General features: G+C 41.2%; 1 protein-coding gene across 3 annotated transcripts; it reads right to left on the reverse strand.

Moving 5' to 3' along the window:
- Window positions 1-729: 729 nt before the first annotated feature.
- spa17 (sperm autoantigenic protein 17) lies at window positions 730-11,148 on the reverse strand. 3 transcript variants are annotated; one of them, XM_016996449.2, is made up of 5 exons: window positions 10,922-11,148; window positions 9,356-9,574; window positions 6,561-6,631; window positions 4,995-5,060; window positions 730-3,407 (listed from the first exon to the last, which is right to left on the reverse strand). In XM_016996449.2, the coding sequence occupies exons 2-5, from the start codon at window positions 9,507-9,509 to the stop codon at window positions 3,153-3,155; spliced, it is 546 nt and encodes a 181-aa protein (XP_016851938.1). In that variant the 5' UTR covers window positions 9,510-9,574; window positions 10,922-11,148; the 3' UTR covers window positions 730-3,152. The 3 variants fall into 3 exon arrangements, with proteins under 3 accessions (XP_016851938.1, XP_008116437.1, XP_003225752.1); XM_008118230.2 differs by having other exon boundaries at window positions 9,356-9,541; window positions 10,922-11,146; XM_003225704.3 differs by lacking the exon at window positions 10,922-11,148 and adding an exon at window positions 10,748-10,831 and having other exon boundaries at window positions 9,356-9,541.
- Window positions 11,149-12,877: the final 1,729 nt, after the last annotated feature.

Raw genomic sequence — 12,877 nt, forward strand, 5'->3', positions numbered from 1 at the left:
TGGTCAGTCAGTACTCCAAACCCCTCAGATAAGCTCATTTATGACACATCTCCTTGTGTTTCTTTGTGAGTCACTGTTCTTGTCTTCACTGCAGTCAGTCAGCTCTGTATTGCCTTTACATTAGGAGGGACTGATACAAATATTCCTTATGTCCAAATGTGGAATGATATCCTGCTTTCAGCCATGGCCAGCTTCAGGTTTCCTTAGCAAGGTACCTTCTGATGGAGCTCTTACAATGCTGGATGTATCTGGGATTGGGAATAAGAGCATGAGAAAAATGGGAGGGGACAGGTTTCCAGGTCATAATTATTCGTGAGCTTGGACACACCACAGTAGCTCTCAAGGCTGGCAAAACACATCTGGACCATGCAGCTGAGGACTGTCTTAGGGCACCACATTTTAGTTGATAGAAACTAGCCCAACAGAATAATTGCATTGCATTAGGCTGTATCCTCTGTTGGCAGATAACTTTTGTCTGGTAGCAGGACCTTTGAGTTATTTTGTGCAACTCACAAGTATTCTGTAACAGCCTGCAATTTGCAAATGACTGAATAAAGAATTTATGGAAGTCTGTAAGCCTCTTTATACAGGTTGGAAACTTAAAGGGGAAATAATAGGCTCACATCGTACCAAGAGCTTTTTGCTTCTCTGTTGAAAGATAGCACAAAGCCTGGAAAGGGCAGTAAGAGCCGATGAATAATATTCCACACTGTATTTGGAAGAAGAGCATTCATGTAAAGAGGATCTTTATTACCGCTTTGGATTGATAGTCTGCTCCAACCCTGAAAGTTTAAGGAACAAGAGAAGACTAGAATAGTATGCAAATTACAAAAAAGCAACATTTGTAGGTTTCTTAAAAATATGGCTAGAGAATACACACTCCATCGGCAACAGAGAAGCCCTTGACAATGCCTCCCACCTCAAGTGCCCCATATCATGGCTGTAATCATGTATAGGAGAATTCACAGATTTGCATGGAGTTTTGACATCCTTTTGGGGGCATTTTGTAAGGAAATTATTTTAGAAAAGGAGACAATCCACCCAAGATAATATGTATGTAGCATATATATTGTTTTGGAGAAGTATGCAGCATACATATTTTCTTGGGTGGATTGTCTCATTTTCTGAGATAATTTCCTCCCCAAATACCCCGAAAGAAAGCCAAGACTCCATGCAAATCTGCACATCTGGGAATTGTGCTAATTCTCCTTTTTCTGCAGAGTGCATCCCATGATGCAAGTCTAGCTTAATTCTTCCCTCAAACAACTGTAACACAACACCGGAAACAATTTGGTCTACAAAATTGTAGCTCTTGTATGCTACTTTGGGGGATTAATAACAAGTTTGAATGCTTTATAGTGGTGTTTGAGACCATTAATGCAACCAGATGAATTGCGATTATAATTAAACTTACACAATCTGTTCTGGTTCCATGTGGAGTTTAGAGAAAGGCAGGATACCATATTGGAGGTAACAAAGTGCTTTCTTCCTGCTTGCAGAGACCAAACTCTATGACAAGCACCATCTGCTGGTTGCAGTTTTATCAACAGCTAATATCACAGTTTTATCTAGGATATTCCTAACACAAAAGCATTAAAGGGCTTTGGTACAGAACGAGATACATAAAACCAAGACAACAAAATCATATACACAATAATATAATCAGTGGGTGTGAGGTTTACAAAATTACATGGCAAAAGTAAAGCATTTCGAAAACATGAAATCAAAACCTACACTGTAGGAGGGAGATGTGATGGCAGGAAGAGAAACTGAGGGGAATTGTGTTGTCGCAGAGGGAAAACAATACAATCCTGTGGATCCTATCCAACTTTGGTTGTGGTTCTGCCCATCATCGACTGCCGCTCCTGACTGACTTTTTCCAAGGATCCAAACCGTTCAGAGGAAAAAGCTTCTGCATTCCTGAAGCTGTTCATTAGCTTGGGAGGAAGATGGGAGGGCACAAAGCAAGTTTTTTGTATGATAAATGACATGAGGGTCCTCCCTGCCTGTCAGCGTGGCCACTGTTCATGCTAGTTGTGAAATTTTGGAAACTCGTCTTCAAATACAGCTTTTCCAATCTTACATAGGCAAAAGCTTCTGCTTGTTTTTTGGTTTATGGAAATGGAAATTCAACCATGCCTCACTCTTATCTTGTTTGTGAAATACCAACAGCATTTTATCATCCTATGGCAATGTCATTAGCCACATACTCCACCTAGATGATACCTCCCTATAAATTAATCTTGTAACCGAGATTGAGGCTACACTCTTAAACACAACTACAGAGTGTGTACCTCCAAGGAAGCATACACAAAATGGACCTCCGTCTTGTCAAAAATAAATCAACAGACTTCACAGGTCACATGGATTGGCCTTTCAAAAGGAACCTAGAATACAAATTCTGCCATGGAACAGGACAGGAAGATAAAGCAGAAACTGGGATTGGGAAGAAACCAGTGATAATAACTGAGACAAAAGGAAACATATGTGCCTCTTCAGAGCAGAGGTCATCACATTCCTTCTGATCTGACTGCTGTGAAAATCAAGGCTAATATTGTATGTAAATACTTTACCAGCCCTATATATTAGGGATAGAAGGTACAGTATTAACATTCAAAATCAATATAAATAATCTTGGATGTTTTTAAAGGCAGATAGCAAAACCCCTGACTCTGGGAGTGGGGATCTTTGTTGTTTAGATTTCATGGCTTCAAAGAAACTGAAACGCATATGGAAATGTGTAATAACTTCTGCACAACACTTCCCCCATTTCAATCCCAATAAATCCAACCAAAAAGAGGTCAAGAATATGGAACACATGGGCATAACAAGGGAGGGAGATCACAAAAAGAATAATCTAAGTGGGTCTTTGATATCCAGAATACCAAGAACATCAAATATCCTTTTCTTCTTTATCACACTTAAAATAAAGGAATGGTATGAATCCCAGTATAGGTAGTCACCCAAAATGGCATGTTAATCCAATTCAGTTTATTGATCTGCCGGCAAGCACCAAGAATGACATGATGCATTTTTTTAAGTCTGTGGTTTATATCATAAACTTGGGACACGCTTCTAAAGCAGACCAATGGGGCTTTTGGCTTCAGACAATTTTAAAACTTGACTGGTGGCAGAATTGCTGTATCCGATTACTATTGCACTTTATTGTCAGGTTCGCTGGCCTCTTTCTCCTCTCCAGTTTCTCTTCCAGCTTCTTGCCCAGTTTCCTTTTTTTCCTCCTTTCCTTCTTCCTTTCCTTCCTCCTTTCCTTCTTCCTCTCCTTCTTTCAAATCTTGTTTTGGGAATTTCACATCTTTCCGAGTTTTGAACCCTCTGTAAGTTGCCTGGATTTTTACAGCAGCTTGTTCTTCTGTTAAATTGACTCCGCTTGCCTTAGTTCCCGCCTCCTTTACAATTAAAAAACAAAGTTGCACATTCAAAACTTTGAATTTCATCAGTAACAGTATTGAAGTGTGTGTGTGTAATAAATACACTTATATTTTCACTAGTCAAATGCCTTTTAGAAATTGGCTTATGACAAATGGCTGTGGTCCAAATTCAGCCCACTATGTCATTTTACATGGCCCTCCAGATGCTGGATTACAACTCCTATATTCCTCATCATTAGACATTATGACTAGATAGGATGGGAGATGTGATACAGTAACATCTAGAGGTTGTAGTTTGCTCTGTTTAGTTGGGATAATGGGGTTAGGATTCAGACACAGGTCCTGTTGGATTGCAATTCCCATTACCCCAGGCCACATGGAAGATATGGATGTAAGAACTATAACACACACACATATATAATCTCCCCAAACCCCTTCCTCTTCTTCAGTGATACAGCAGATATTTATACAACTCTAATTTACTAACTTGAGCTCCACAACCCCCATCCCCGTTTTTATTTTTATCTTCTTTTTGTGTGTGTGAACAATATTATATGTTTCTTTTTTAAAGGTATAATAATAAAAACTATTATTTAAAAAGTGATGGGATCAAAACTGGGTAAAAACTAAAGATCAGTGACCACTATGTAAAATATTATAGTTGGTGCTTTGTTTTTATGGATTCTCTGTCCATGGATTCAGTGGCCCTTTGAAGGACACTATAAGGCCCCGGTGGCGAAATGTGTTAAAGTGCTGAGCTGCTGAATTTGCAGACCAAAAGGTCCCAGGTTCAAACCCCGGGAGCGGCGTGAGCGGCCACTGTTAGCTCCAGCTCCTGCCAACCGAGCAGTTTGAAAACATGCAAATGTGAGTAGATCAGTAGGTCAGATCTGGCGGGAAGGTAACGGCGCTCCATGCAGTCATGCTGGCCACATGACCTTGGAGGTGTCTACGGACAACGCCGGCTCTTTGGCTTAAAAATGGAGATGAGCACCAACCCCCAGAGTCAAACATGACTGGACTTAACAGGGGAAACCTTTACCTTTTATAAGGCTGATGTGGCCATTGAGGAAAATGAGTTTGAAAATGAGTTTGGTTTATGATATCCAGGGTGGGTGGAAAAACAAATTGCATCTTGTTTTGTCACATTTAAAAATACATATTTCCTACAAGAAACCAGTAGGGCTATTTTTAATACTGGATCTTGTGAATGTCACTTGGACAGCATTCAGTCATCCTTCAGAAGGACATTTTGCCTGCTAAGAATTTTTGAATTTAGCACTTAAAATAATGCCAATGGGATGCAATGTATTGGTGACACTGCACTCCCAAATTGCAGATGACCTCTCCCAGTGGTTTTGTGTAGATGTTAAGCAGTGTGGAGAATGAAATAGAACCCCGAGGGACCTCACAGATAAATCACCAGCGCCACCTTTTGATTCATTCTCCTCAGAAAGACTGAAGCTACTGTACAATAATGGCCCCAAATCCCATCCCAAAGGGATATCAAGATCAATGGCATTGAAAGCTGCCGAGATGTCCATCAAAACCAACAAGGACACAGTCAGGAAAAATATGTAATACATATTTGGAAAGATTCCTTACTGGCTCTGCCGCAGACTTTTCCCCACTATCCTCCAGTTTATCACCACCACCTGGTGGTGCAAGTTCCTGCAAAGACAAAGGCCACCTGTGTTTTATATCATGCTATAAGAACGCTAGATGTAGATAATGCAAATGGTACTTTATTTAAAATCTTTTTCCAATGAAGACATTCGCTGAGCAGGTCAGGGCAATGTTAAATAGAAATCACAGATAAATGGCTGAGGGCAGGTAATATGTAGCCCTCTAAATGTTGTTGAACTGCAACATTTATAATTCACCAGCACTAGCTAATATAGATAGAAATTGTGATGAATCCTGACATTTTGATAACTCTGACCATTGCAAAGCAAACACATAATTTGCTTTTTCTCTTCTTCACCTTCATGGTGTTATAGCAATCTCTTAAGAGAGCCTCATATATTACTCATGACATAGCTTCAATTATTTTTCAGCTTAAAGCTGAAATCATAGATGCTGCAAAAGATTGCAGGAACTCTAACTTTAATTTGATATGAGACATCTAATCTGATTAGCCAATGAATTGAAACCCCACATTGACCAAACAGATTTGAAAGCCACCACTGGTTTGAAGTGATCAACAGTGTTTATAAACTGTTACTTCACCTCAGGAAGGAACAGCATCATAGACAAAGAAGTGCAGAGTGGACAGACAATAAAAACAGATAAACAACACTAAATGACAGGTTGCCTGAACATTTAAGACCCACAATTGTTTGGTGGAGCGACTGAACAAAGTTTGCATATAAAATCATCCTTAGATGATTGGGCACAGGAGGCTAAAGACTTCATCAGACAGAATGGGAGGGGGGGGGACAGGGAAAGTGGAGGGAACCACCTTACCCCGTTGTCTCCCGTCTTTCCCCACCTTCTGAGATGGCCAGCCATCTCATGTGCTTATCGCAACTTTCTCTACCTTTCCCTCCCCTTACTAAGCCTTGAAGTCGGGTAACACCTCTATAAGACAGCTGATAGGCTTCACTTTCATGCACTGTAAAAACAGAGCCCCGGGGTCCCACCGGAAGTGCCTGATGTCATGTGATGTCCTCCATGGGATGCCTGTTCCACAGTGCATAGAAATGGAGCCTAGCAGTTGTCTGATGAGATACTAAGTCTAGCTACACTATGTCCCATGCAGAATTCCACCTGATGCAAAATGTAATCTGACAAAGAAGGAAACTGCCAGAAAAATCCACAAGTGAAATAATTAGATATGACAGGAAAGATTCTCAGTGCCACACTCCTGACTATCGGGTCTCCCAACACAGCATTGTTGCCACTGAAATTGTTTTCCATGCAGACCTCATTCCTGTTCCAATTTATATCTGCCTCCCATTCCAAGCTGCTAATGACCATGTAGCTTCAATAAGATAACTTACAGTGAGAAAAGGGACATTCTCAATCTCATGACATTCCCTATGCACTCAGCTCACTTTCTCGTCACTACCAGAAACCTTTTTCTTGATCATTGATGTACAATGTCAAGTTCAGTTTTGTCAAGTCTGCAGAGTAAAGGGAAATAAATGCCCCCAACACAGTAATACTTACATTAAAAGCATGATTGTTGTAGTATCTATCATCTAGCTTTGCTCCCCATTCACTTGGATCATATCCAGTTTCTGAAAAATATATATATATATATATTACAAAATTAACTACACATAAAAAATAAAACCAGTTTCCTGGTCAAGATGTGCTTATTTGAAGGGGCAGCTGCAACAAAATACACTTATGTACCACCAAATATCTGATGGTACATTGGATGTACCAAAATAAATCCGAAGGCCTGTTAAAACCAAGGAGGGAAAGAAGCAATCTTACTCCAAGCAAAAAAAAAAGTAGATTTCCACCTAGAACAGGCAGAGCTGATTGACTCAGTTGGGAAAATGAAAAAAAAATGTGTATACTGTATGTTATGCAGAGGGATGCTCTCTTGCATTTCCCAGTAATTTGCATATTGCAGACTACCATTCTCTAGATGCCTCTACTATACTTTTCAAAGCACACAAAAAATAGCCAAGCCATGTTGAGCTGCCTGTCAAGAAAATAACTTCTGTCTGAGTAAAGTCAGAATGATATAATAGATTGTTTGCCAAAGACTGGCGAACCTGAGCTCAATTCTCCTCTCACCTATGCAATTGCCTTAGCTCACTTGTGCGGGTCACCAATTCTCATCCTAACTTATGCAACAGTATTATTATGATAATACAATTGGTAGGGGAGAGAAGAATATTCTTCTCAGCTGAAGCCCAGCTTTAAGGACCATGGGCCCGCCATTTCCTGTGCTGCATTACAAACTCCAGTAATAGTCTGCAAGGGAAAGGAGGAAGCAAAGGCAAGACAATAAATCAGGGGGCCTCAAACTTTTTAAATGGAGGGGCGGTTCACGGTCCCTCAGACTGTTGGGGGGCCGGACTATGATGAAATAGTCCAAAATTAGGATTATTGTTGTGTGCCTTCAAGTCGTTTCAGACTTAGGTCAACTCTAAGTCTAAAGTTTAGGACAGGGGCCAGGTAAATGACCTTGGAGAGCCGCTTCCAGCTCAGGGGCCTTAGTTTGGGGACCCCTGCACTAAACAGTAAAGGACATATTAAAAACCACATACTCCTTTCGAAGGAATAGCAGAGGAAACAAAAGGCAGGGGTGGACAGCCTCTAAGTTTGTGAGATATTCCAATTCAGTAAAATTCTTCACCAAAACAAAAAGGTAAAAAAAGATGCAATATGACTTTTAAAATGTTTAACACATACAACTGCTGTAGTGAAAAAAGTCAAGAAAAGTCAGAACTGCATACAAGATCATGTATTTGCCTGTTTCCTGTTCTTACCTATGCTCCCACTAATGCTTGCTGGCCTCTTTTTAAAATTATGTATGAGCGTGCACGCGCATACAGGGGAACAATTCGTCCTAGCACTGGAAATATTCTTGCCCTGCTATTTTTCTAGAATCTGCACACTGTTCTTAAATGGTATAATATATGCTCAGGCTTCAAAATTTGGATTTTGGGGCAAGAAGAATTTATTTTGGTGCCGAATTCATAGAACTCTGTTATGTAAGAGCTGCTACTGTGCCCTATGCAATTAAAATCATTCCCTTCGATGTCAATCTGCTTAGCAACATCTTCACATAACAAAAACCAAAATAAATCCGAAGGCCTGTTAAAACCAAGGAGGGAAAGAAGCAATCTTACTGCAAGCAAAAAAAAAAAAGTAGATTTCCACCTAGAACAGGCAGAGCTGATTGACTCAGTTGGGAAAATGAAAAAAAAATGTGTATACTGTATGTTATGCAGAGGGATGCTCTCTTGCATTTCCCAGTAATTTGCATATTGCAGACTACCATTCTCTAGACGCCTCTACTATACTTTTCAAAGCACACAAAAAATAGCCAAGCCATGTTGAGCTGCCTGTCAAGAAAATAACTTCTGTCTAAGTAAAGTCAGAATGATATAATAGATTGTTTGCCAAAGACCGGCGAACCTGAGCTCAATTCTCCTCTCACCTATGCAATTGCCTTAGCTCACTTGTGCCAGTCACCAATTCTCATCCTAACTTATGCAACAGTATTATTATGATAATACAATTGGTAGGGAAGAGAAAAATATTTGGTATCTCATTCTAAGAGTGTTTAAGCCAATATAGGACACGAAACAGATAAAAAGAGGCTATGGACTTGGAAGTAAAGCAAATACATTCCAAAAGGATAAACTTCTACTACAAATGCATAAGACTAAGCTGACCCAATATTATCTCATAATTGACATCAGGCCTATGTCTTATTATATCATCCTCAAATAATGACTATCCACCAGTTAATACTTTGATTGGCTATTCTCCACAATTATGAGAGTCCAGAACTTTTGCAAACAAAATGAGAATGGGACTTTTAAAGATACCAGATTTTATACCAGACAGCAGACTGTGTCTTTGATTTTATAGATCGGACAATCAAATGCTGCGTCATAAGAGATCCAGTCGCATTTCAAATTAAAAACAAAGGTTATGCCTTTCAGACTACAGTCTTTTGCACAGTTTACATGGCAGACTAAGCCCCAGTACAGCAATGGGAAAACTTCAGTTCTCCAGGTGTTTTGGACTCCAGCTCTCACAATTCCTAATAGCAGGTAGGCTGTTGTGGGAGTTGAATGTGGGAATTGTGGGAGTTGAAGTCTGAAACATCTGGAAGGCGGAAGTTTGCCCATGCCTGCCCCAGTGACATACTTCTGAGTAAACATACATAGAGATACTCTCTTAAGACCTCAGAGTCTCTCTTAGGTCTGGCCGAAGATTTACATGTGTTAATTTCATGAACTTCTTAAGAAGCTAACTCAATTGATGCTCACTTTCTCTTTCGATGAGAAGAGTTTCAAAGTACTTGGCTGCAAAGCTTGGAATATCTTCAGGCTGGCTTCTCAAGACTTCCCTGGCAAGGCCTTCGAGCAGATTTGCAAACCCTGGAGGAATGCGTTGTGTGGTATTGGAGAATGGAATCGACATTGCAGCTCAGTAGGCTTCCGTCTCACCTGCAGCTTCATTTATAAGACCAATGGAAGAATCATAATCTGAAAATTGGGAGTATTCTTTATTTTATTTATTTATTTATATCCCGCTTTATCTCTCCATACGGAGACTCAAAGCGGCTCACAATCAAAAACATTACAACTTAAAATATACAAATATACAATAATAAAATGATATATCATTATATATTATCAGTAGTAATTATATTTAATTTATTAGTATTACAATATTATTATATTGTATTATTATTAGCATTATATTATATTATCAATATCATAAGTATATGTAATATATTATTACCATAGCACAATATTAGCATTATATATTACTATAATGTAGTATACCACTATACTCATAGAATCATAGCGTTGGAAGAGACATTGTGGGCCATCCAGTCCAACCCCCTGCTAAGAAGCAGGAAAATCATATTCATAGCACCCCCGACAGATGGCCATCCAGCCTCTGTTTAAAATCCTCCAAAAAAAGGAGACTCCACCACACTCTGGGGTAGAAAGAGAGTTCCACTGCTAAACACTTCTCACAGTTAGGAACATTAAGAAGTTCTTCCTAATGTTCAAATGGAATCTCCTTTCCTGTAGTTTGAAGCCGTTGTTCCGCGTCCTAGTCTCCAGGGCAGCAGAAAACATGTTTGCTCCCTCCTCCCTATGACTTCCCTTCATATCTTGATACATGGTCCTCATCATGCCTCCTCTCGGCCTTCTCTTTTGCAGGTTAAACATGTCTAGCTCTTTAAGCCGCTCCTCATGGGGCTTGTTCTCCAGATCAATGTTCTCCAAAGCCTAGATGCAATATTATCAGTAATATAACATGTAATATATAATATACAATTGTTATTATATATTTAAGCCTGCCTGAGTGGACTTGGGGCAAGTCGCAAGGTGCATCTTCACTGTAGAACTGATGCAGTTTGGCACCACTTTGGGCCCTTCCACATAGCCATGTAACCCAGAATATCAAGGCAGATAACCCACATTATCTGCATTGAACTGGGTTATCTGAGGCGCTGAATAAAATCCCACATTATCTGCATTGAACTGGGTTATATGGCTGTGTACAAGGGCCCTGAGTCCACACAGCCATATAATCCAGGGCCCTTCCATACAGCCATATAATCCAACTCATCCTTCTGGGCCTTGGTTCCCCAACTTGGCCTGGCCCGGCGGCGACAGGCAGCAGCGCAGGCCCCGCTTTACCTCTTCAGCATAGAATGGGAAACAAGGGAAGGAGCTTGGCCTTTGTTGCCAGTTGCCTTAGCAACGGCGTCGGGGAGGGACAAAACTCTCACCGGTTAGATTCGCCTTTCCAAGCGTGGCCCCGCCCTTTCACCAACCTATTGGCCGAAGCCCCCGCTATTCAGTGACGCTCACCCAATCGCGCTGCCGCTCGGCTTTTGTTTCCGCCTGCCTTGAATCCTTGGCCTCTGCTCACCTCCCGAGGCCCGGCTCGAGTTGTTCGGGGGACGAAGCTGTGGAGGCTCGAGGCGGGATGTAGCAGTCAGGCTAGGCCCTTTGGACTCAGGGGCGGAGCTCGGGCCCCAAGCGCGACTACTCCGGGGCCATTGGCTTGGGACTAAGGGGCGCCGAGGGAGGGAGGGGAAGGCGACGCCATAGAAGACCGTGTTGACGTCACAGGCCCGGCGTATGACGTCATCGCTAGCTTTAATGGCGTCGCCCAGGGCTAAGCCACACAAGTACAAACTGGTAGGACTAAGCCAGTCCAATGGGGCGCATCTAGGATGATTATTGCTATTATTTTTATTATTTTATTATGACACAGCAAACAAGATAGATATGCTGGATTTCATATCACAAAATCACAAGTCGAACACTTCCCAAGTGTCTGGGACTGTGTGATGTATGTTCGGATGATGCGTGCAGAGTCCAGCAGGATGGCCTTTTGCAGTTGGCAGATCGTAATTTTGTCAATGTCTATTGTTTCCAAATGCCGGCTGAGATCTTTTGGCACGGCACCCAATGTGCCGATCACCACCGGGACCACCTGCTCTGGTTTCTGCCAGGGTCTTTGAAGTTCAATCTTGAGGTCCTGAGTTTTTCCTGTTGTTTTTCGTCAGTGCGACTGTCACCTGGGATGGCAACATCAATGATCCAAACCTTTTTCTTTTCCACAACTGTGATGTCTGGTGTGTTGTGTTCCAGAACTTTGTCAGTCTGGATTCGGAAGTCCCACAGTATCTTTGCGTGTTCATTTCCCATGACCTTTGCAGGTTTGTGATCCCGCCAGTTCTTTACTGCTGGGAGGTGGTACTTGAGGCATAACTTCCGATGAATCATTTGGGCCACATAGTTGTGCCTCTGTTTGTAGTCTGTCTGTGCAATTTTCTTACAGCAGCTGAGGATATGATCAATGGTTTCGTCGGTTTCCTTGCACAGTCTGCATTTCGGGTCATCAGCTGATTTTTCGATCTTGGCCTTAATTGCATTTGTTCTGATGGCTTGCTCCTGGGCTGCAAAGATCAGGGCTTCTGTCTCCTTCTTCAGGGTCCCATTCGTGAGCCAGAGCCAGGTCTTCTCCTTATCAGCTTTTCCTTCAATTTTGTCAAGGAACTTTCCATGCAGTGTTTTGTTGTGCCAGCTGTCTGCTCTAGTTTGTAGTGTGGTTTTCTTGTACTGGTTTTTTGTCTGCTGTGCTTTGAGGAGTTTCTGATTTTTGACTTCAATCAAAGCAGGTTCTTCACTTTGCTTTACATTTTCTGCCAGGACATGTTCTTCTTCTTTGACTGCTTGTTTACTATTATTACTATTTGTGTTGTCGAAGGCTTTCATGGGCGAAATTACTGGGTTGTTCGTGGCCTTGCAGTTCTTCCGATACAGTAGAGTCTCACTTATCCAAGCTAAATGGGCCAGCAGAAGCTTGGATAAGCGAATATCTTGGATAATAAGGAGGGATTAAGGAAAAGCCTATTAAACATCAAATTAGGTTATGATTTTACAAATTAAGCACCAAAACATCATGTTATACAACAAATTTGACAGAAAGAGCAGTTCAATATGCAGTAATGTTATGTTGTAATTACTGGATTTACGAATTTAGCACCAAAATATCACGATATATTGAAAACATTAACTACAAAAATGGCTTGGATAATCCAGAAACTTGGATAAGCGAGGCTTGGATAAGTGAGACTCTACTGTAGGGGTCCCCAAACTAAGGCCCGGGGGCCACATGCGGCCCATCCAAGCCATTTATCCGGCCCCCGCTGCGGCAGCTCCCTCCTCCTTCACTTGGTGCGTGCCTTCCAAAGCTTTGCTTATTTATAATGGCATTTTTATTATTATTTAATTAATTATTAATTATTAAGGGGT

This window comes from Anolis carolinensis, unplaced genomic scaffold, assembly GCF_035594765.1.
Source record: "Anolis carolinensis isolate JA03-04 unplaced genomic scaffold, rAnoCar3.1.pri scaffold_8, whole genome shotgun sequence".
NCBI classification, from domain to species: domain Eukaryota; kingdom Metazoa; phylum Chordata; class Lepidosauria; order Squamata; family Dactyloidae; genus Anolis; species Anolis carolinensis.

What these genes read in the sequence shown, in the direction of transcription:
- spa17 (XM_016996449.2), bottom strand. Translation starts at nt 9,509, where the DNA reads ATGTCGATTCCATTCTCCAATACCACACAACGCATTCCTCCAGGGTTT. An exon ending in TCTTCTCATCGAAAGAGAAA is followed by an intron (nt 6,632 to 9,355) that starts GTGAGCATCAAT and finishes TATATTTTTCAG; the next exon opens with AAACTGGATATGATCCAAGT. An exon ending in ACAACAATCATGCTTTTAAT is followed by an intron (nt 5,061 to 6,560) that starts GTAAGTATTACT and finishes TTGTCTTTGCAG; the next exon opens with GAACTTGCACCACCAGGTGG.